A 25,132-nucleotide genomic window follows, 5' to 3' on the forward strand; every position below is an offset into this window, starting at 1 on the left:
CTGGTTTGGGAACCACAGAATCTCGTCTCTGCTGTTTGCGGACAATGTGGTTCTGTTGGCTTCGTCAAATCAGCGTGCAGCCGAGTGTGACGCGTCTAGGATGAAAATCAGCACCTCCAAATCCGAGGCCATGGTTCTCGACCAGAAAAAGGTGCTTTGCCCTCTTCAGGTCGGTGGAGTGTCCTTGCCTCAAGTGGAGGAGGTTAAGTATCTCGGGGTCTTGTTCACGAGTGAGGGACGCATGGAGCGTGAGATCGACAGACAGATCGGTGCAGCATCTGCAGTGATGCGGTCGCTGTATCGGACCGTCGTGGTGAAGAGAGAGCTGAGTAGGGGGGCAAAGCTCTCGATTTACCAATCGATGTACGTTCCGATCCTCACCTATGGGCATGAGATTTGTCTCATGACCGAAAGAACGAGATTGCGAGTACAAGCGGCCGAGATGAGTTTCTTCTGCAGGGTGGCTGGCGCTCCCTTAGAGATAGGGTGAGGAGCTCGGTCACTCGGGAGGAGCTCGGAGTCGAGCCGCTGCTCCTCCACATCAAAAGGAGCCAGTTGAGGTGGCTCGGGCATCTTTTCTGGATGCCCCCTGAACGCCTCGCTGGAAAGGTGTTCCAGGCATGTCCCATCGGGAGGAGGCCCTGGGGAAGACCCAGGACACGCTGGAGGGACTACGTCTCTTAGGTGGCTTGGAAACGCCTTGGGGTTCCCTGGGAGTAGCTGTGGGAGGTGTGTGGATCGGAAGGTCTGGGCGGCTTTGCCTGAGCTGCTGCCCCTGCGACCCGACTCCGGATAAAGTGGAAGAAAATGGATGGATGGATGGATGTTTAAAAACTGACATTTGTCAGTTTTTAAAAATGTTTCCCATTGTTACCCTGGCAGTGCTCTGCACCAAGTACCCTTCTAGTTTTATATGATCATTTTGCATATTTTTCCTTCAACACTTGTGTATCCCCTATGATCAGACTGTGCAAATTCATATTATAAAATTTAGCCACTGGCTAAATGCTGTACCATAATTATTAAGAAATCATGTAGAGCTTTAAGCCAGATAAAATGGACCATTTTGTAGTGAAAAATACAGAAACAAATATAAGAATGAATACATCTTTATTATGAAAATCCTCCCATATTTTAGACAGAACAACTCAGATTTTCACTTTCCATCAAGAGGACACGATCAACCCTAAAGAGGTGGAAAAGCAGACAAGAAACACACCCGGACTGTGTACAAGTCACGACGTATGACAGACTTCTTTGGATGTCAAATAAAATAAAATAACTTAATTTTAAAAAGACAGTTGAAATGAAAAGAAATTGAAAAAAGTGAAATATGGCAATATTTCTATTTATTTCTTGCCTTAATGCCTGCATTAAGAAAAATATGAAGTACAAACGTTTGCATCCCAAATGGGCAGGGGGCTTTTTTCAATCAATTAAGCAACATTTTTAAGTTTGTGAAAAGGTAGCGAAAATAACACGTCATCTGTCGTATCTAATGTTTTTCACATCCTGATCGTGTGAAAATGTCTTAAAGGAGTTTGTATCACCATCTGCACCGCCACATTCCATTCTACAGCAGTTTATACTCTGGATGCAAATAAAAGAAAATTATTTAGTCAGACAGGTTCATTCTGATGGAAACAGAAGTTTTGAAAGTCTGAACTTCATATGGAGTCCTGAGTGTATCCGGAGCCAGAATGTGTGCTAGTAAAAATGCACTTTATTTCCCATCTCTGTCACCTACTGCTCCTTTCAACTCAACAACAGCTCAGCACAGACCACAAACATCAACCACACTCAGAACATTTAAAACCCTCCTGTGGAAATAAAACACCCACTCACACGGCCAGCTGACTCTCGGAAGAACACACAAGAGCATTTCAGTTTGTATCACCAGTCTAAGAAATTTCTGTTGAGGGGAAAAACTATAAGTTAATATGCTTACTTTGTCTTTGGGTGCTCACTTGAAATACGCAAATATCAGAAGAAAACAGGAGCATCTGTGAATTGACTGCACATTATTATTAATAATGCAGAAGAATAAAGTTTTATTGTCATTTTGCACCCTGAGGGAAAACTTCTGCAGCCTTCCAGTCTGAGATGATATAAAGACAGAGTTTATTCTCGTCATTTCAATCTCAGCTCTCATATTTCACCACAATCACATTTTTATTTACTCTAGATGGAAAAAAACTTCACTATAAAATGATGAAGCTCTTAATAGAGAGAGAAGAAAGAGAAGCGGCAAATGTCGAACGAACAAAAAACATTTTTTTCTTTGATATAATAATTATATCAAACTGTTGAGGGCATTAAATGCAGAACACATGGCAAAATGAAACAAAACAGACAACATATATAACCTAATAACTTCATCCTTGTTCAAAGTATTCAAACTGGGAAGTGGATTTTCTGAAAACAAACAAAAAAGTAAAAACATAATTAAAAAGAAAATAAAAGCAATAACGGTTGTCAAAACTCCCAACATCTGGAGATATTTTGCAGTTTCCAAGTTTACATAACATACGGTCGATAACTCAAAATAGAGAAAAGAATGAAATGAATGCATACCGAGGTGAGAAGTAATACAAAAAGTAAACATCCTGACTTTCACACAAATAAATTGATAAAATAACAAAACATTATTTCATTACGCTAGTGCTGTAACAGGACAGGGAATCATATTTTGACTGCATTCAGGTTTTTACAGCACTTAAAATGAACAGAAATAACTGGGTGATTGATCAATACATAGATGCTAACTATCCACTACAAGATTGCATAATCCAAGTGATAAATTAAAATAATAAATAATAATAATAATAATAATTACCCTGCCTCACACCCCATGACTACTGGGATATTAAATGGAGTGAGCAGGAATAGAAAATTGATAGATAATAATCACCATCTTAAAGCTACAGCGTGTAGGATATAGTGTCATCTAGCGGCGAGAATGAGATTGCATTATGCCGTCACCGGCCCCAATTTTGTTTTCATTCAAAATTTTTGGTTGTTTGGTCATTTTTGTGCTCTCTTGGCTTCTCCTGTGACAAGAAATATATTTGATCCCTCAGTTTCTCAAACTTTTTAGCCTCTGCTAGCAACCAAAACTGTTTATAGTGGAGCAACCACTGATTCTTCTTTTTCTTCAGTCTTCCAGCTGTGCTGCAAAATGCAAAAGGCAGAGTAAATTTGTCTCTTTCAGGATGAATAATTAACACGGCAGCCTCCATGAGCCCGCTCCCATACGAAGGGCTCATTCTAAGCTGACAAAAACACATTGATTCATTGTTGCAGGTACTACACACAAATAAATAGGTGGTTATGAAGGCTACATTCTGCTAATAAACATCCCTAAACCCTACACACTGTAGCTTTAAAGCCACACTATAACAGCATTTGCAACATCACTAGGAGCAAATGGGCAGGGTCAGCTGCAGACTGCTGTGGATGGGGAGGCCAATGTGTGCCAAGTGTTGTGTAGAAGGAACAGCAGTGGTTGCGTGCATGGACACAATCACAACACAGAAATGTTAACAAATTCATCTGTCTCACAGCCAGCTTTGGGTTTAACTGGCAACCACCCAGGCAAACAACATCTTCCACATCCCGGTGTGTCATGAGCAAGGCCTGGGTCCGGGCCAGTTGTGTGGCTCCTCAGCAATCAGGCACCTGCATGGTGCATCATGAGCTTGAGAATGCACGCCACAGGATGTCACAACTTTGGAAACAAACAGCTCAAAAAAAAAAACAAACAAAAAAAAAATAACCAAACAGCTCAAAAAAACCAAAAAAACAAAAACAAAAAAAAAACAGTGATGCAGTGATGTTGATGACTTCATTTGGAGAGCTCCAGTTCCTATTTAAGCTTATAAAGCAAGATTAATAAAAGCTCAAAGAAAAATTATTATGTATCCCACCTTTTGTGTTCATGACAAAAACACAACCATATGTGGTTTTTTTTTTTTTATTATTTTGTTTGTTTTTAAGTACTTCATCTAGTCATCAATCACCCAGTTACTCCTTCTTCATTGAAGCATTTGTCGCATAGTGAACAACATAGATCATCGGGGAGGCCCATGTTTGGTTTCATGCATATAAAGAAAAGCCACATGGAGCTCGCTTGTATCACATAGTGCAAAACCCCGGAAGACAAAGGATGTTTGTACTAATCCTCTTTGAACATCCCCCCCCCAAAAAAACAACAACAAAACATCCCCGCATCATTCCCAAAGCCAAAGTCGGCAGTTTGCTCACTGTCCTTTTCAACAGTGCTGCCTCGAGGTTGTTTCTTCATAACCTCTGATTCCACAGCTGTACTTTTCGATGCTGGGCATCTCACCACCATGGTGATGTTTTAGAGAACATTAAAACCTTCTTCACTCTACACCCTGACAAAACTCTTGCTGATAGCTCTAATTTTCCCCTCTTTTGTTTATAATACTTCCCTCCCATTGCAGCAAAGTGAACTTTGGTCTCAGAAAACAGCAGGTTTCATGAAGTTAGTTGCAGGTATTTTGGGGAACAAGTTCATAGATGTGAAGTGTTGAATAACACTAAAAAGGATGCACAACTATGAATATTTAGTTTTTGAAGAAAGTTCAAATATATATATATATATATATATATGTACATACACACATACATACACACACACACAGTAAAATCACCAGTGTTAAATTAACACTGCCAGTGTTAGTTTTACACTGGTGATTTTAATATATATATATACACTCAACAAAAATATAAACGCAACACTTTTGGTTTTGCTCCCATTTTGTATGAGATGAACTCAAAGATCTAAATCTTTTTCCACATACACAATATCACCATTTCTCTCAAATATTGTTCACAAACCAGTCTAAATCTGTGATAGTGAGCACTTCTCCTTTGCTGAGATAATCCATCCTACCTCACAGGTGTGCCATATCAAGATGCTGATTAGACACCACGATTAGTGCACAGGTGTGCCTTAGACTGTCCACAATAAAAGGCCACTCTGAAAGGTGCAGTTTTATCACACAGCACAATGCCACAGATGTCGCAAGATTTGAGGGAGCATGCAATTGGCATGCTGACAGCAGGAATGTCAACCAGAGCTGTTGCTCGTGTATTGAATGTTCATGTCTCTACCATAAGCCGTCTCCAAAGGCGTTTCAGAGAATTTGGCAGTACATCCAACCAGCCTCACAACCGCAGACCACCTGTAACCACACCAGCCCAGGACCTCCACATCCAGCATGTTCACCTCCAAGATCGTCTGAGACCAGCCACTCAGGACAGCTGCTGAAACAATCGGTTTGCATAACCAAAGAATTTCTGCACAAACTGTCAGAAACCGTCTCAGGGAAGCTCATCTGCATGCTCGTCGTCCTCATCGGGGTCTCGACCTGACTCCAGTTCGTCGTCGTAACCGACTTGAGTGGGCAAATGCTCACATTCGCTGGCATTTGGCACGTTGGAGAGGTGTTCTCTTCACGGATGATGCGAAGGAGATGTGTTGCACTGCATGAGGCAAATGGTGGTCACACCAGATACTGACTGGTATCCCCCCCCAATAAAACAAAACTGCACCTTTCAGAGTGGCCTTTTATTGTGGGCAGTCTAAGGCACACCTGTGCACTAATCATGGTGTCTAATCAGCATCTTGGTATGGCACACCTGTGAGGTGGGATGGATTATCTCAGCAAAGGAGAAGTGCTCACTATCACAGATTTCGACTGGTTTGTGAACAATATTTGAGGGAAATGGTGATATTGTGTATGTGGAAAAAGTTTTAGATCTTTGAGTTCATCTCATACAAAATGGGAGCAAAACCAAAAGTGTTGCGTTTATATTTTTGTTGAGTATATATATGTGTGTGTGTGTGTGTTTGAGCTTGTCAATCATTCAGGAAGTTTATTTTCTTCTAAATCTGTAAATCTGTTTGGCATGTGAACACTGTTACATCAACCACAGTTCCAGCTGATTTTGTTTTTTTCTTCCAGTTGCTTATATTGAAAGTGAACGGACAGCCAACACTCCCCTTTCTTTTTCGCCTCCTCCTCAGCGTATCTTGTGTTCCACGTCAGCGTTGGCCATGTTTGAGCCAGGGCTGGGGTCCTGCTGTCGTCTGGACTGGTGAGAGACAAGGATAGAAGGATGAAAGAGGGGAAGGTTATGAGGAACGGAAAGACAGAAGAAGGAAATGTGAATGAGAGGAGAATAGAGAGACAAATTAAGCGCTGGGATGCACACAGACATATATCTGGTAATGTTTAAACTCTTGAATCTTCAGTCTATTTATAAAAGTGAATGACACATGAATCAAGATTAGGATTAAATACTGAATTTCATGATAAAAGGTGAACTGGAATGCTTAAATTGTGATATGACTTGATTACTGAGTAGATGGAGTTTAGCAGTTGTTCTTATTACCCACAAGGTGGCACGAGTCCTCTTTGAATATGTTTTAATCTTCTCGATTTCTTCTCTGACATTCGGAGGCTGCTGTGCAGCCAGACTGGACAGTTTGGTGTTTAAGTGTCTTTGCTCCCCTATTAAAGACTACTTTTTATACATTTTTATATAAATCTAAGCTTGCATCTTCCATGTGGCTTCTAGGAAACTGCAGTTGAAATTTCACGTGTTCTTTTTAATAAATTCCTGCTCTGTTCCACTCCATCATGAAACTGCTGATACAACAGACACAAGTTGTAGTATTATGCCGAGGTGCTTCCAGTCACGGTCACAGAAGCCTATAATGCCTCCAGAGTTGTCTGGGTGTCTTGGTGGCTTCCTTCGCTAGTCTCCTTTTTGCATGAGCTCTCAGATTTTGAGAACTGCCTACTTCAGACAGATGTACCATAATTATTTTTCAGGCTGTCCCCCGGCTGCTTGGGGTCACCACAGCAGATATAGTCGCGATCTGCAGTACTTTGATTTGATATTATATGTCACTGGAGTTGAAAGCGATCATTGGTCAGTCTAACACTGAAAATAATGTATTTAGCTTTAGTATGTGTTGTTTGATTCGTCTCTATGTGATTTCAAGATGTAACAAATGTAAAATGCACAAGAAATATTTCAAGTGAACATTATATTGAGGAAAATTGTGCACTGAAGCTTAATTTAAGTCAATGCGCTTCATTGACTTACTTTTTACTCTTTTTTTTAAAGACAGATTGTAAAATGACAAATCATTGTCAAGTGGTGGATTCCAAACAGTCTCACTAGAGGGGGCCACAGAGCTTTTGCAGTGTTTTTCCACACACTTATTTTAGTCAAGGTGGTGTGCAGACAGATTAACTTACTGAAACAGATAAACACACACACAGACACACACGCACATCATTAAAGCCATGCGCATGATAAGACTTAAATATATTTCATGACTAGCTGGAGTGTGTTTGCTCCAAAGGTGTGAAGAATGGCTGCTGTAAAAATACACGCGGTTGTAAGTTTACGCCTAAATGGCAACAGACAGAAACAGGGAGGGAGGGAGAAAGTGGGGAAAGGTGAGCGAGTGAAAGCAGACAGAAATGGACAGTGGAATGTCGTTTATGTGACGTCAATGAGTCACTGTAATAGAAACACACACAGTCACGTGTGCACACACACACACACGTCATACAACTATTCTGACCCCTTACAGCCAAACCGACTCCAAGATCTGTTTCCTCATCTTTAATAAGAGTGCAGCCAAATGATATTTATGTGTGACATCATCATTGGTTAAGCTCGATAAAAAATGGACTGGAGGATCGGTTTTTGCTCTTAAAGCTACAGTGTGCAGGATTTAGTGTCATTTAGTGGTGAGGTTGCAGTTTGCATTATGTCATTGTTAGAATTTTTTTTCTCTTCATGTTTTTGCTTCTTCGGCGATGGGGATTTATGCTCCCTCACATCTGATCCTCCACTTCACAAAAATTAGTTTTTCGAACTTTTTAGCCTGAATGTGCCAGACAGTATTTAGTATTAGTTTACACTGCAAAATGTGAAAGGAAGAGTCAGTGTGTCCCTTTTGGGCTACTGTATTAGTGGGGGCTCCCATGTGGATTTGAAGGGCCCGTTCTAAGCTTAAGAAAACACTTAGATTCACTGATGCAGGCACGAAGAGGGTGGAGGTTTCTTCAACAGAAAGTACCCAATAACAGCTGGGTGGACTGAAGCATGACTGGAAATGGAACCCAGTGCTCCACACTGGTAGCCCAACTCCTTAACACACTGAACTGAACTCAGGGACTCAGGGTGGTTCCATGGTGTGGTGGATATGGCGATGCAAGGCACCAGTGCACGCTCCCAGACTTGACTTAAAACGTCTTCCTCTAATCTTGCTCACATTTGTGTGAGGGAGGCAAAATGCTCTAAAGTTGAGCAGTTTGTGGTTCAGTGACTTGCTCAAGGATACTTTGACACTCAGGATTTTGAACATCATCAGCACAAAAGTTCCAAAATACTCCTGCACTCACCCTGTGTCGTGTGCTTGTCTTGGAGAAGGGAGTGGTCTTTGCTAATAATCAGGGCCGGACAGCTCTCTGTATTGATCGATGCACAGATGGAAGCCTGCTGGGCCACTATAGGCTTCTTAACCACAACTCAATACTGGACAAGTGTGTGTGTGTGTGTGTGTGGTGACGGCCTGATTTTGTTGCATCTGTGAGTTTGTGCACATAAGCGCCCGTACAGTATGTGAGTGCCTGGCAATGTGTGTGTGCTAGTCAGAGCTGGGGGTCTGATGGCAATCGATACTAATGATATATTAATGCTTTCAGTGCCGGCTCATCATTCACCACCAAATCTCCTTCTGCTAAGCGCTTAACGCGGTGATTGTCTGTGTGTTCGTGTGTGCACGTTTGATTAAAAAGGCACCTTTTTCCTCAATCTATTTCGCTTTCATCATTCATTATGACAGCTACCTACTGACCTTGAATGAATGAATATCACTAGTTTTGGATGAGAAAACATAACTACAGACCTGCTTCCATCAGAAAACACCTCTCACTCGCCTTCATGTCATTAAATCTACCCCACCAACATGGAACAATGGAACCTCCAAGGTGAAATATTCAAACTTTTGTCATTTCATGGCGTTTTAACAACAATTATTAACTGATAGAAGCTCTGGATTGCCTCTTTAGCTTCACTTGTTTGGTGATATCCTGGATGAATGGATAAATGTGTTTTTCAGACAATTATAACGTCTTTTCATGATGTCATTGTGACAACATCAAAACATCAAATAACCTCTGCCAAGGAAGTAATATTTTCTGTGCTGCTGGTCTGACTTTTACAGCAGTCTGTACACAAGGTTTCATTGTGTCCCACAGCAGCCTGTACTCAAAGTTATTGAAATGGAACAATATCTCCACCCGGTGGACATCTACCTATATATATGTAAAGATGGCAATGATTCCTAACATTTCATTATCAAACCAGTATCACAAAGAAATCTAATCGAGGCTTGATGTTTTACCGTTTAAACATGAGCTTTTGTGGTTGCTGTGTTGTGTTGCTCAGCATGTCCATAAAATAAACGTCTTGTCTATTCTGGCCAAATCTAGCTGGAGGCACAGGAACCAATTGTCTCTTGGCTCTGTATAACACCCACTCTGAATGAAACTGAATGGCAGCTGGTCGCTTTGCCACTGTCTCTTGTAGCTAACGTTGCCAAGGGATGATGGGGTCCCAGCCATGCTTGATAGAATTGTAAACAATGGCATCGGACGAATTACCTAATGACACCATCTCCTACAGAAAAGTTTTCTGCATTATATATCTGTTAAAATAATGTTAATGCTGATATGTTTGGAAAGGTTCATATCAGCTGATATCAGCTTCCCAATATATCGGTCGGTCTCTAAACACTGAAAGCTGCAGGGGAAAGTTGCCAGAATGTGGACACAATATTTGTTTTATGGTGCAACTAAACTGTGACCTCCAAGCAGCAGTTGCCAGTATGTTCCATGTTAGCTGGGCAACTGTTTCATGGCTAATTCAAATAATATTTTTTCCAAACATTGTGTTCTGGTGGCAAACTAATATTCAAGCAGTAAATCATCAACTGTCTCTCTCATTCCACTTTTTTATTTCCCATCTCAGTTGCGCTTACTCTTGGCCTGTAAATCTTGTACTCTACCACTGTGCTGCACTTCTTCTCTGTACATTCATCCATTATTGATTTCCAGTGGGGAATAACAAAAAAATATGTTTTGCAAATAAGCGCTCAAATGCTATGTTATGCAGAATGGTATAAAAACAATAATATTGCATGTGCGTGTCATCGGCTGATTCTTGCTTCTCTTCGGCCTACATTTTTGACGTACTGGTGCCTTCAAAGAAATTCTATTCACTTAGTGACTTGTGCTTGTTCTGCTGGACACAAACAATCTTTGAGTAACCGTGTCTTTTTAATCGCATGTGGATGAGGCGGAGACAAACTCTAATCGCCAGCTGACAAACGGAGAGAGCATTTCAGAGTTCAGACCACAGAAATGCAGCGGTTTGATGTGTGCAGATCTTCAGCAAAGTTCATCAGTCACATCCAAACTACAGCACAGAAATAATCTGCAAGCTCACACATCGACTTTTCCTCATTATCCTCAACTGAAACTTCACTTTATGGTGGGTAATGTCAGTTGAAAATAGCTTTGCAAACTAACTTCATCTACATCCGCCCACATTAAACAGAAATCAGACCTCTGAACAGTGTTCATTTTGTCACCTGTTTTTTGTTTTACTTTAGTCTTAAGTCAGTCTTTTGTCAAATGTCATTTTAAATTTAGTCATATTTAGTCGTTCACGTACCATTTTTATTTAGTCATGTTTAAGTCGACAAAGTCTGTTCATTTTAGCCTAGTTTTAGTCAAACGAGAGCTGAATGTATTTTAGTCTCATTTCAGTTGAGACATTTTAGTCTTTTTGATAAAACAGATTATTTCTGATTACCATTTCAGTCAATGTGGTGTTTCATGCGTCTGAAATAATGAATGTTATCATGACCTGACAAAATACACTTATTGAATTATTGAAGGCTTGTTGTGTTTTCCCCAGTATTTTAAATCCACAAGGCTGCCCACCAGATACAATTAGACATTTGGTTTTCTTGTAAATCCACCGCGCTGTAGGGGCGCAGGTTTTTTGAAAAGAAACATTTTCTGGATTTGGTTGTTCTATTTGCACTTTTCAGAATTGGCTGGAAATTTGTTAAAGCAAAGGAAACTAAAATAAAATAACTGAATTTGTAATGTCATTTTTTGTCCATTGTAAGAGCCATAACTTCAGCCAATTTAATTTAAATGTGATTCACACTTCATATTTCAGTATTTTGTTATATTTCATGTCATCTCATATATTAGTTAATTAGTTCATTTAACCTGCCAAAAAACTCACTAATTCATATACTTCATGTACAACTTCATTCTGTTTGTCTGTTTCACACATTTTTTTCTCTTATCGCTCATTTTATTTTACCTGCACACTTTATTTGCACATTTTTACTGTGAATTATTCGGTGTTTAGCGTATATTCATACATGTCGTACAGAGAGAGTGCAGCTTAAACCGAACTCAAATTCCTTGCATTCTTGTGGATACTTGGTGAATAAAGGCTATTCTGATTCTGATTAGTCATAAATAATGGTAAAAGCAAACTGATATTGGATGGATGTAGCGTTTGCTGCTGTGTTCAAAAATCTACACACAGCATCTATAATCTGAGGCTCAGAAAGACAGAAAGACTTTTTTTTCCATTAAATGTTTGTCATTGATGTCAGATGGATTTACTCTGCAGCATATTTATTATTTATTTATTTTTTGACTAATCCGCAGACATGTAATGTAATTTGTAATGTAATTTAGTTTTCTTCTTAAATGTGCAGTTATTAAATACAAACGTTTTGGCTTTTAGGTTCCTAGTTTGTAGGAAAAATATTATTATCTTTGTGGATGCTCGTGTCCGCTCTAGTGGCCTTTACAGATCTAGGCTCAAACACACAGCAGGATGACGCCTCCTGCAGGAAGGCGATGGAGAAGCTGACAGCAGAAGAATCAAACAAAACGGAGATATTACTTTACAAAACGATTTTTTGAGCATTTTGAATTTGCGGATACAGTTTACATGTTGCGTCCAGCCTTGATGATTTTGCGTGAGGACAAACTCTGCTGAATGTGACACATTTTGGAAATCAAAGCATAACAGCATGACGAAAATGGAGAGAGATGTTATTTCAGTTTTTATTTCATGCAAAACATTTATTTTTGTCTTTTGTCGTCAACAATAAACATATATACATAAATCTTTGACCACTTATTCGGGATCAGGTCGCAGGGGCAATAGCTCCAGCAGGGGACCAGAGAAGAAAATCCACAAACCAAAAACAAAATGGGGAACCGCGAAACATTTCACCTGCTGTCAGGAGGGACGCATGGTCAGACAGGCGTGCATGATACCGCGATGATGGTTATTGTGCATGCTTGTGGTCGCGTGCACGAACACAGTGCGAGCACGTGGAAAGTCGCGCACACAGCAGCGGAGCAAAATATTAAAAAACATCACAATTTATAATACTTAATTCCTGCTATAAAGCACAGACTTAGACTTCGCCCAGACGTACACCAGGAAGTAACGAAATGACGTGGATTAATGTTCACCTTTTATGTTACATGAATTACCTGATGTGCTCGTCTCATGAAGACATCAGCGGGGCTCCCGCCTCATGAGGAGTCGGCTACGGTGTCACGAACGCATCAGCCGGCATGTGTCCAGCACGCAGTGATCCACTGGTGACCGCGTTGTAAATGTGATATGTGTTTTAATTATTACAATGTAGGGAAATCCCACAGTGACATGCAGTGATTTTCTGCACCAGCATTGCGATGTGCTGATGCGGCGGTCACCTGAAGTGATATCTTTTAATTTATTTCCACGTGAGGAGAATATGCCAACGTCCGCGCCTCACGGTAAAGACATGCCAGGTCATATCCTACAAGCCAGTACAGGTGCTCCCCAGCTGTGACTTGTGAGCACAGATATCTGAACAGCTACATGTCGCAGAGGGCACACAGCCTTTGTCTGTGGACCTCATCAGGTCACAGAAAAAAAAGGCTCACTCTCTGTTACTTTGTTCTGTGATTTTAATTTAATGTATGTATTATTATTTTTGTCCATTATCTGTCTGCAGTTTGTGTGAAATCATAGTCATATCTTATATCATACTGATATGACAAATATTGCAATATGATAATTTGGCCATATTGTAGGCAACAAAAGAAAAATGCTTAAAAAGGTGGGGGGTATGGTGGCGGAGCTCCCCCAAAAGTTGAAAGGCAAAAAAATAAAAAAATAAAATAAAATAAAAGGCGGGGGGTCTGGGGGGCAGCTGAAAAGTTTTAGCCATGCTCATGCTCCACCGAAGCATTTACTCATAAAAAAGTCTGAAGGACCTAAATGACATGGTGAGATGCTGAAGAGCTTCGCTCGTCATGTCCGCGACATATACATATTAATAATAATAAAAAAATAAGTTCCACAGAAGGGCAAGAGACACGACTGTGCATTGATTTTTCACTGTCAGTTCATCTTATTTTTGCTAAATTTAACTTCTTAAGTGAATAAACAGTCAATACCTTGCTGCACATTTAAGCAGCTTTTGTCGCCACCAAGCAAATGATTTCAGAGCTTCTGGTACATATTCTACTTGTGAAACCCAAAATTCAGTAAAAGAAAAAACAACAAAACAAAAGGAATTTATAAATGTCAGAAATGCATGGCTTTTTGGCACGCAGAGCTTTGATCTCCCAGTATTAATGTATAAAAAATTTGATTTGGAGAATTTTATGGTTCTTCAATTTTAAGATATAACATTTTACAGGAAGGACACAATTTCGCCTGGCAAGCATAAGTTACATTTGTGAATACTAATACTACTACTAATAATGAATATAAATCCAAATAAATTGACCCCTACCCATGTACTTCAAAGGATTTGAGAAATTTGAAAATAAAAACAAACTCTGAAAGAGCAGATCTTACTTGTTACATTTACTTCTTAATCTACAGGCCATCAAATAATCCACATTTTTTATTAATTTTGCTATTACAGGACTGCAGTCATGCAAGAGTTTAAATCACCAGTTTACAGTAAATTATTTTCAGTGCCATATCTGATGCATTTTTACTGTGAGCACACATATTGATTCAGCAAGACACAGGAGTTTCTCTCTCACTCGAAACCTCAGGGAAGAAACATGAGATCACCCAGATGAAAGTCAGCCTTTAATGCCTCTTTTTTTCTTTTTCTTGCTGTCTTTCATCTTTCCACCTCTCTGTCCTGTTCATGTGGTGCTTTGCAACATTATTAATTCTGCAGGATCATGTGCTGCAAAGCCGCGACAGGTCAGAGTGTGTGTGTGTGTGGGAGACAAGTTATGAAACAGTCACATCTTGTTTTTCTCTCTCACACCATGTCAACATAAGCAGACAGTGTAATCATAAGATTCATTAAGGGTACATGCACATTCATAAACACAACACAACACACAGGAATTAAAAACACTCACAGACGTCGCAGAGAAAATAGGAAAAACACACAGGAACACGTGCACATGTTACACATGAGGGCACGCACACTCACAGAGTGGTTTAGTGCATGACAGTGTGATAGATGTGAGAAGTGAAGGACACAGACCCTGTTCTTTTCTGCTGGCTGTCTGTCTGTGTGTCATCAGTCCCAGATTTTAGAAACCACAGGGTCCTAAAAAATAAACAATTTGGGGTTCATTTGTAGGGTGTCATCTTAGGAAGGAAGCTACTGATCTCCCTAAAGCCTTAATGGGAAAGTGAGTTTGTCTTAAGATAATACAATTCTTTGTGATGGTCAATCAAGAATGGATTTGCAGACAACTGATAGTGTATTTGTATTATATAGTTGATAATTAAACTTGGATAGTGAAAATTTTGACCTTGCAAAGACTGAATAACAAACAGCTTTCCCTTCAAAGGCTTTTGGGACACCTGAAAAAAACTCAGTCATTCAATAATATCAATTCAGTTAATAAAATGAGATGTATCATCAAACTGATCATGCACTAAACATATGGTTCAAAACTGCAGAAATTCTATTTGAGTAAGCATAAAAAGTAAAAGCACACAACCACACACAACACCCAAGGCACCCATGCATAGTAAATAAAATCACAGGCTTTACCAATAAAATAATAGTTTGTTTGATTTAATCTCTATTCCGTGGAGTTTTGAACAAAAAACATTTTTGAAAATAATAATAAAAAAATATGATGCCAAACTTCATAATAAAATTTAAATGGGTGTCATATCAAAAGTTTTCAACAAACTAATGTGGGTCAGTAGGCGTCTTAAGAACAAGTATTAAAAGTTTGTAGCAAATGCAAATATATTGGTGATGCATTAAAAAAGGATGCTCTCCAAGAAACTATCCTTTTTAGCACCTGTTGCTTTAAATGTAAATGAGCTGCTACCTCCCATGCGTTCTCTACAAATTAAAAGACAAAATACCTTGGGATGTTCCAAGGTTATTTAATGTTACAGTGCAATAATGTACTAATACGGTAAATTTTGATCAGTTTCATACATTTCTGAAGTTAAAATGTAACAGGGGAAGAGAATGGCTTTTTGTACAGTTTAACAGTGGGCTATATTTGGCATTGTTCCAAATATAAGATGGTATTTCTTTTCTTGGAAATACATGTGGAAAAAAATGGCAAAGTATATTCAGGGTATAGATTTTTACAAGTCTAATACCTCCACAGCAGTAGGTGGAACTAAATCCTGTGAATCAAGTATGCTTCCCAGGACTGAAGTGACCCACCACTCCAACAAGCTTACAGTGGTGCAAGATGGGAAGAAGGTAAATTAACCAGCAACTGAGTGGAAGGTATGATGCAGTTGTTAAACTCATGTTGATAAATCTAGCAGAGAGATCAAACAACCTTCAAGCAGCCAAGAAATAAGGTGTGAGTCTAATGTCAGACGATGGCGAAACCACAAAGACTTAAAAATGGTAACAGTCAGAGAAAAGCTTACTGTGGTTTTCAAAAGGATCAGTGTGTCAGTATATAGGTGAAAAAATAAACGAGGGACTGCCCTTCCATAAGCATGATTTACAAATTAAAGCATCTCTTCATTTAAAAAAAAAAAAAAAAAAAATCAGTTTTCATAAAATTTTTATCCAAAGCTATGCATCAAAAGTGGGGGTGGGTTGTTTTATAGTCAGAGTCGTCTTACATTTGGAACAATACAGTGTGCCAGTTTGAGACATTCATCCTAAAAGGACAAGCATAGGATGCAAACATGGTGGTACATCGTTTTTATTTTTATATGGTATTTCAAACTGTATGCAAATTGTTTTAAGTGATTGGCATTTCACTTAAAAAAGAAAACAAAAAATAAACAAACAGCAACGCTTAGAAAAAAAAATGTCCTGCTGGTTGCAATCAGATTCACAGTAGATTTAAAGCTCGACTTAAAGCTGTTGCAGATTGGCTTTAGTCTTTATACTGTAGTTGAGTTTTAAGAAGTATTAAAACATTTACCACCCAAGTTTCAGAATCCTGGTCTGAAATTACACTCTACAAATGTGTTCCAGACTAGTGCAGGTTAAAAGAGGAAGACAAACTTGTCCCGTGACAGTTGGTCCTAAATAATGCAGGAAGACCTTTTATCCATAAACACAAACAACATATTAAGAGGTGACAACAGTGGCGGGCCCTCTCACCTCTAGGTCCTCCCTGTGCGATCTGTCTCTGTCATCAAATTCTCTGGTTCTGCGCCGAGCATCTTCAAATGCTGCCTGGGCCAAAGCCTCCTCGTGCTGCACAAAGACATAAGAACACAGACAGAGTTAGAACGTGCTCCTCAAGTCTCTTGCTTGATGTCTCCTATATGCTTGACATTGCTGATCTAATCACAAGAGCATCTTAGTGCCGCAAACAATCTGCCCGTTCTTTTCCCATCCTGGATTGTGTTTTGTTCCTCATGGATACTCTTGCATTGTGGACTGATTTCCTGAATTTGATCTTGGCCTGGAATTTTGATTAAAGAACTGTGTTTTCACTGCTTTGGGGTCATTAGCTGCACTTAAATCATTACATAATTTACTTCATTAAAAGATAAAGAGTTTTAGCATTTGCACATTGTATTAAACAGGATGTTTTGGTTCTGTCATGTCACAAATTATTCATGTTTACTCATTATTCATCTCTCGCTGCTTATCTGGTCTTTCCAGATCTTTAAAATGTGCCCATGTATTTGCCACATGTGGAAAAAAGTCTGCAATGCTCACAGTGGAGGAATTGCACATCATTTTCTCTTTGAGAACAATGGAACATTCATTTAATCGCCTGCCACGTAGAGCCAATAGGTAAATGTTGCATAATTTGAAAAGAAAATAGGTCTGCTCAACCCACAAAAACACTTCAAAAGGAGCCCAATTTCACAGGAAAATGGTGGATGTGGCAACACTGTATATCAAGTATACATGCACACTGATGTGCACAGACAGTAAAATGTGCACACATAGCTTGTATGTTGGGTTAAAGTACAATGATTTTACACTTTGGATGAAATAAGTATCCATTCTTCTGTTCTTGTCAATCTAAATTAATCCACTGTCAAATAAATATGGTTGTTAAATTAATGTTGTTAAATAAATTAGGCTGTTAAATAAATTAGGTTGTTAGGTTGTTGTTAAAACTTGAATACAAGAGTTTAATGGGAACCGCAGCAGATCAATACTGGGCATGTGCCCAAGTAAAAGGGGTCTGGTGATGCCCACGCTCCCCCCACCCCCCAAACTAAGGCGTAAAAGACACACAGTAAATTTTGCAGAGTAAAATATACTCTGCCGGGATAACATTTGGTCCCAGTATAAACAGAGTAAAATACATTCTATTATAAAGTGAAATCAGCTCTACCGTCTTCAAAAAAAAAAAAAAAAAAAATTCCAGAAATCACAATGTATGATTTTGTTTTTTTGTTTTTTTTATGTTTATTCAATTTTCTCTTAATACAACAAATTCAACACAAAACAAAACACACATCTGCTCAGCAACACACCAACAACTGCACATATAGCCATATGCAAACAGCAACATCATCGGTACCAAACAGCACAGCACTGGCCCATGGGATGTTGAGATGGCATCTCAAACCCATCAATACATAAAACATTAGACAAGAGCGCGGGACAAAATAGAAGAGACATTTCCCTCAAAATAATCTAAAAGGGGTTTCCATATGAGATAAAATGTGTCAGTCTTGGCATGGCTCAAAGCTGTCAGAAAAACAAGTGGAATACGCTCCAGAATTAACTTTTTCCACCCAGAAATAGTGGGAAGCTGTGGAGATATCCATTGAAGGAGAATATTTTTCCTGGCGCAATAAGTTAAAATATTATACAATTTACTGTTGTGTTTATTTTTGATGCATTTATTAGGTAGACCAAGGAGAAGAGATAAAGGATCAAGTTCCAAATTAATTTTAATAATCTTTTGAATTTCAGTATTAATATCTTTCCAATATTTCAGGATTCTAGGGCATGACCAGAAACAGTGTGTGAGAGTTCCTTCTTGCAATGCACCTTTTGGACATAGTGAAGAGGAGTTTGTTTTGAATTTGGACAGCCTGTTCGGGGCCATGTGTGATCTATGCAACACTTTTAACTGAAGAGCCCAAGAACGATTACAAACAGTAATTTGTGTGGCTGCATTCCAAATAATGCCCCAGTTTTCTTCGGTTAGGTCAATCTCTAAATCTCTTCCCCATGTCTGAGCTATGTATGATTTTTTAATAATTTATTTGTATGTTACTGCTGCAAATAAGTATATGAACACCTATCAACCAGCAAAGAATTCTGGCTCTCACAGACCTGTTAATTTTTCTTTCAGAAGCCCTCTTATTCTGCACTCTTTACCTGTATTAATTGCACCTGTTTGAACTTGTTACGTGTATAAAAGACACCTGTTCACACACTCAATCACACTCCAACCTGTCCACCATAGCCAAGACCAAAGAGCTGTCTAAGGACACCAGGGACAAAACTGTAGACCTGCAGAAGGCTGGGATGGACTACAGGACAACAGGCAAGCAGCTTGGTAGAAGACAACACTGTTATGATTATTTATTAGAAAGTGGAAGAAACACAAGATGACTGTCAATTTCCCTCGGTCTGGGATTCCATGCAAGATCTCACTTTGTGGGGTAAGGATTATTCTGAGAAAGCTCAGAACTACACAGGAGGACCTGGTCAATGATCTGAAGAGAGCTGGGACCACAGTCACAAAGATTACATTAGCAACACATGATGCTGTCATGGTTTAAAATCCTGCAGGGCAGCAAGGTCCCCCTGCTCAAGCCAGCACATGTCCAGGCCCGTTTGAAGTTCACCAGTGACCATCTGGATGATCCAAAGGAGGCATGGGAGAAGGTCATGTGGTCATATGAGACCAAAATAGAGCTTTTTGGAATCAACTCCACTTACCATGTTTAGAGGATGAGAACAACCCCAAGAAAACCATCCCAACCGTGAAGCATGGGAGTGGAAACATCATACTCTGGGGGTGCTCTTCTGCAAAGGGGACAGAATGACTGCACAGTACTGAAGGGAGGATGGATGGGGTCATGTATTGCGAGATTTTGGCAAACAACCTCCTTCCCTCAGTAAGAGCATTGAAGATGGGTCATGGCTGGGTCTTCCAGCATGACAATGACCCCAAAAACACAGCCAGGGCAACTAAGGAGGAGCTCCGTAAGAAGCATTTCAAGGTCCTGGAGTGGCCTGGCCAGTCTCCAGACCTGAACTCAATAGAAAATCTTTGGAGGGAGCTGAAACTCCAAACCTGAAAGATTTGGAGAAGATCTGTATGGAGGAGTGGACCATAATCCTTGCTGCAGTGTGTGAAAACCTGGTGAAAACCTACAGGAAACGTTTGACCTCTGTAACTGCAAACAAAGGCTACTGTACCAAATATTAACATTGATTTTCACAGGTGTTCAAATACTTATTTGCAGCAGTAACATACAAATAAATTATTTAAAAAAAATCATACATTATGATTTCCAGAATTTTTTTTTTTTTTTAGATTATGTCTCTCACAGTGGACATGCACGTAAGATGAAAATTTCAGACCCGTCCATGATTTCTAAGTGGGAGATTATATATATATATATATATAAAAATTAAAAACTCTATTTGGACTGGGACCAAATGTTATCCCGGCAGTGAGTATTCACTCTTCAAAATTTACTGTGCATGATTGAGCAAAAACATTGATGTGGATATGAGACTTGGCATCGCCATCAGTGAAGCTAATGTCATCAAGCTGCTAATTAGTGTTAACATGTCAATGAAGTAATACTAACGGTTCACTCAACGGAAATACTGGAGTACTGACTTCTTTGGGTGTCCTTTAATACAACAATTAACTGCAGAGAGATATTTAAAATAAATTGTTCAGAAAGGGACAGTTCTCTCTCTCGTCAGACTGTGCATATTTAGAAACAACAATCACCATATTATTGTGAATGATATATATATATATATACACACATATATATATACATATTACACACCCCTAGACAGAGCATGGATGCAACATGCAACGGGTGACCGGCTTCAGATTCCAAAAATGTCAGAGTGAATTCTTTCCTTTGATCAGCACAAAAACAGGCAGAGAAGTACAACTCCATTGGGTAGAAGTATTTGATCTTTGTGCATACATATGACTCAGAGAGCATACAGTCCTTGTGGCATGTTACCTGCGCCCTCTCATCGTCATACTCCAGGTAACCCATCCCGTCCAGCCTCTGTAGGTCGATCCAACCTTTCCAGATCACGCAAACTCCATTCAAGATCATAGGAGCCTTTAAATAGACCTGGAAGCACACACGCACAAACACACACACACACACACACATTAATGCAAGCACAGCTTTTTTTCATTCCAAACGTAACTTTACCACAGAACTGGATTGCATTTCTGTTTGCCCTCTGTGCTGCATGACTTTTGTTTCGTCTCCTGGGCAGGTTTAAGACATCTGACACCTGAGCTATTTAGAATGATCAACAAACCACAAACAGACTTTGCTGCTTTTTCATCCATTCGCTGCTTCTCATGATAATGCAGGACAATATCAGCAGGTTAAAAAGTAAAAAAAAAAAAAAAAATCATGAAATCAACTTAAACTCTGTTTATGTGAGTGTGATGGAAACATCTCCTGTCTCTCAAAAGTCAAAGGTGATTCATAAGGTGTCCATGCACTATAAACCCAAATAAACTGATTTAACAAATTACCTCAGTTTTTTTTTTTTTTTTGTATGTACTCAAAAAATAAGCTATTAAAACTTTAGTTAGCTCAAAACTGATTTTCCATTCATTCATTCATTTTCTGTGCTTATCCAGGTCCAGGTCATGGTGGCAGCAGACCAAGCAGCTCATGCCACACTCCTCAAGCTTAAAGTCCTCTAAATCTTCCTGGAGAATTCCAATGTGTTCTCAAATCAGCTGGGAGATGTAATCCCTCCAGCATGTCCAAACCTTACTGTCATAATATATTTTGTTTCAGTAAAATGTCAGCTGTTACTCTGTCTTCAATCAACTTAAATGCACATAATAATGCAACATTCTAAAAAAGAATGAATTGTGTTGCACTATACTGAAAAAATAACTGGACACATTAAAAAAGTAAAAAAAAAAAAGTTTGGAAACCATTAAACTCATGTTGATTGAAGTGACTTCCCAATTGCAGGACCAAAAGACTAAACGCCTTTGTCCCTCAAGCCATCAGACTGTACAACTCCTCACTTGGGGGGAGGAGGAGTAACAGGAAGACAGGACAGGAAGGAGAGGAACAGTACCCAGTAAACCAGTAGCAATTAGTATGCCTGGTATTTATATATTCTTTTCTTTTTTTTAACTTTCATTTTTTATATTCTGTGTGCTTCTTACCCTGTGTGCTGCTATACAATGCTGCTGGAAACTCAATTTCCCTGAGCGATTCTTCCCAAGGGATTAATAAAAGTTCTATGTAATGTAATCTAATCTATCATTATTTGCCAACACTGCCATTTGGAGGAGCATGCACTTTTAATACCACGTTCCACGTGAGGACACTAATCTCCACCTTCATGTGGTTTCAAGATGGGTAGCTCCAAATACAGACTAACTTCATACCAAGGATGGAGCAACATGCAGACAGGAGGAAACAAGGTGCAAACCCATCACCCTTCAGTTGGTGGGAAACCCACTATACCTGTTGAACAACGGTCTGCACAAATAACTGCTGAAACAACACCCACGGGAGTGTTCTTCTTTTGTTTGTTTTTTTTAAACACAATAATGCAAGGATCTTGCAACAGGGACCCAAAGAGCAGATTAGTCTGTTCCTACTTCAATACTGACTTATTATATGCGTTTGATGAGCATTGCCTGTTTCCATTTACTTCCCTGTGAAAAGCCCATCCATGCAAACATATGTAAAGACATTCAAACCCAGGATCTTTGTGCCATGAAGCAAATCTCGTACCCCCTACAGCACCCCAACAACGACCATAAAATAAACGTTTCATCTTTCATGTAATTTGACAAATGCTGGCACAGTAAATGCAGAGTGAATCACTCATTTTCTCATCTCTTTCTCTCAGTCTTCATCTTTTCTCCGCTCTTATTTCTACCAGTAAGAGTCAGCGGAGGTTTTTAAAGGTTTTTAAAGGTCTGTTTGACCAACACAGAAAGTCTTCTTTTTATCTGAGTAAACAGCTATCTGGGAACACATCAACAAAGTCACACAGATGACTAGATTTTTTTGTGTGACAGGGCGCGCTCCACATTCCTGCATTTTCACTCAGGCTATTTTCGGGCAGCCTCTCACAGGGACCTCTTTTACCGCAGCTACCCACACTGCACCGGGTTTGCAGGGGAGACCGCACCCCGAGAGACTGTGGGGTTTTTGTGCTTCTTTGAGGGAACTGGTGTGTGTGTGTGTGTGTGTGTGTGTGTGTTAGAAAGTGTGAGAGGAGAAATGGCTTCCACATCTGTGGGGCTGGATGGTGTTTTTAAAAGAAAGCTTCATTTGACTTGACAAGGAAAATGTGTGTGCATGCGTGCGTGCGCATGTGCGTGCGTGTGTGTGTGTGTGTGTGTGTGTGAGAGGGGAAATATGTAGAAACGGCCCGACCACAGACTTCCTCTGAGAAAGAACCATGTCAACCCCCACATCCATTTACTGAAACAAAGAATTAGAACTCTCTCACACACCGCTGCACTGTGAATATAAGAGAAGGAACTGCAGTGAAAATACATATTTGCTTTAAAACTAATTTTGCTAAAGTGAAGTTTCACTCCAAGGTAAAAGAGTGTTTGGTCACTGTTTTTTACAGTCCATTTAAAATGATTTCAACAATTGGCTCCACAGACACAATTCCACTGCATCTTATCAGTTTAAAGAATACTAGAAGGTTGACCCGTGGGGAGCCACAGGTTCTAGATGTGGTCATTTGTACTATATCCAGAGGACAGCTGACTTTTTGGGAAAATCTGTTTACAGTTATGCTATATTTTTCAAGTATTGACACAGAAAATTTTATTGGCTTTTACGTTAGATAGACAGATGAATTCTGCCAGGTCTGCAGCAACTTCAAAGGCTTTTATTTTGAAATACAAGCTCTCATTGTGGAAGTGTGACAAACACGCTTGTTGTTTTCAAAAATTACTAATTTCTCAACTTCAATCCTCATGAAAAATTACTTAAGGACGAAAGTCAGCTCTTTCTGGATTTCTATTGATGTGCCAGATACACAAACACACAGAGGCCACTTCCCTTTAATTATATGGATGAATGCCAAGTTGTACCTCCACTCGTTGACCACAAAGTGGTGGAACAGCTTTATGAAATGGAGCACCAGGCAATAAGAATCAAGATATGGCATGCTTACGGCCTTTTCGATAGTAACTAGAAGAAAGGTGTTCTGAACACAAGATCTTAAGGCCTGGGATCATGCTTTGTTGCCGCGTATTGCTGCATCCATCTTGGTCCAGGATGGCAACTACCCAGACAGACAATCAGTTCATCTTCAATTCTTGAAAGTACCACCTATGTATCTGCCAAAGCCAGGTGTAATGGCTGTTTCCCCTTTGACTTCTCAGCTTCTGGGGTCTTCAACACTGAGGGACCCAAATAATGGATCATACAGATAAACGCACCACACAGGCAAAAATCATAGTGGACATGCCCTCACAAAGCAAGTGATATTCCACATCTGAGTCTCCCTAAAAGAAAAACAAAGTTCATTTTTCACAAAATCATTCCATCGGCATTCAAGGGCCCTACGAAGACATCTAGTCTTCACCATACGTCAGTGGTTAGCGTCCAAGTCTCACAAACATACAGCAAGACAGGAAGCATCAGGACCATAAAGACTCTGACCATCCCACCCAAGAGCAAAATGTTTTGCCAAAAGACAATTTTTTATTGGGACTGCTAATTTGAAAAAGAGTCAGTCCAATGAAAATCATTCTCAGTCAAGTAAAACAACCATATTTTTATAATCACAACAACACCAACAACAGCAAAAACTTTATTTAATGGAGCAGCAGCAGAAACATGAGAAAGCCCCCCACCACCAAAAAAAAAAGATAATAAAAATAAAAGATTTTCTTTGGCAATTTGTTTGAAATGGCATTCAGCAATCCAGATACAGCATGAATACCTTTTTTTTTTTTTTTTACATGCTCAGAAAGTACAACCCAACTCCCACCTACTAAACCTGCCTGTTTAAGTGTGGGTTCAGACTGACTCTTGTTTGGGTTATTAACACTCATGCACATTGGCTGATCTGCATTAATGCACTTTGTTCTCATGTCAGAATAATTAAAACAGGAATGCGCGTTGTGATAATGGTGAAACCTTATGGCATTACTGATTGGCTGACACTCCAAATTGCAGAAATCATGGCACATGACATATGTTGTCACTTTGTGCATGCAGATTTTTATTTTAATTGCAGTTTAGGTTCAGCGAAACAAACTACATGCATGTGCACTCATCCACAATGCGCTGCCCAGGGCATATTAAAACTTAAATATGAGTGGAGACAATTTTAAGTGATCAGCTATGA

The 25,132-nt window shown here is 39.5% G+C and overlaps 1 protein-coding gene across 4 annotated transcripts in view; it reads right to left on the bottom strand.

Annotated features, from left to right (window-relative positions):
• Positions 1-5,761: 5,761 nt before the first annotated feature.
• The window catches only part of cbfb (core-binding factor subunit beta), a 73,773-nt gene continuing 54,402 nt past the window's right edge, over positions 5,762-25,132 (bottom strand). The window contains exons 4-7 of one of the 4 annotated variants that reach the window (XM_034177094.1): positions 20,776-20,892; positions 16,736-16,831; positions 14,672-14,737; positions 5,762-6,118 (exon numbers count right to left, since the gene is read on the bottom strand). In XM_034177094.1, the coding sequence (XP_034032985.1) occupies positions 14,708-14,737; positions 16,736-16,831; positions 20,776-20,892 (243 nt within the window). In that variant the 3' untranslated portion in view covers positions 5,762-6,118; positions 14,672-14,707. Of the gene's footprint in view, positions 6,124-14,671; positions 14,738-16,735; positions 16,832-20,775; positions 20,893-25,132 lie in introns of all 4 variants that reach the window. The other 3 variants (XM_034177093.1, XM_034177092.1, XM_034177091.1) reach the window with 3 other exon arrangements.

The sequence above is a fragment of the Thalassophryne amazonica genome, chromosome 8 (assembly GCF_902500255.1).
Source record: "Thalassophryne amazonica chromosome 8, fThaAma1.1, whole genome shotgun sequence".
NCBI classification, from domain to species: domain Eukaryota; kingdom Metazoa; phylum Chordata; class Actinopteri; order Batrachoidiformes; family Batrachoididae; genus Thalassophryne; species Thalassophryne amazonica.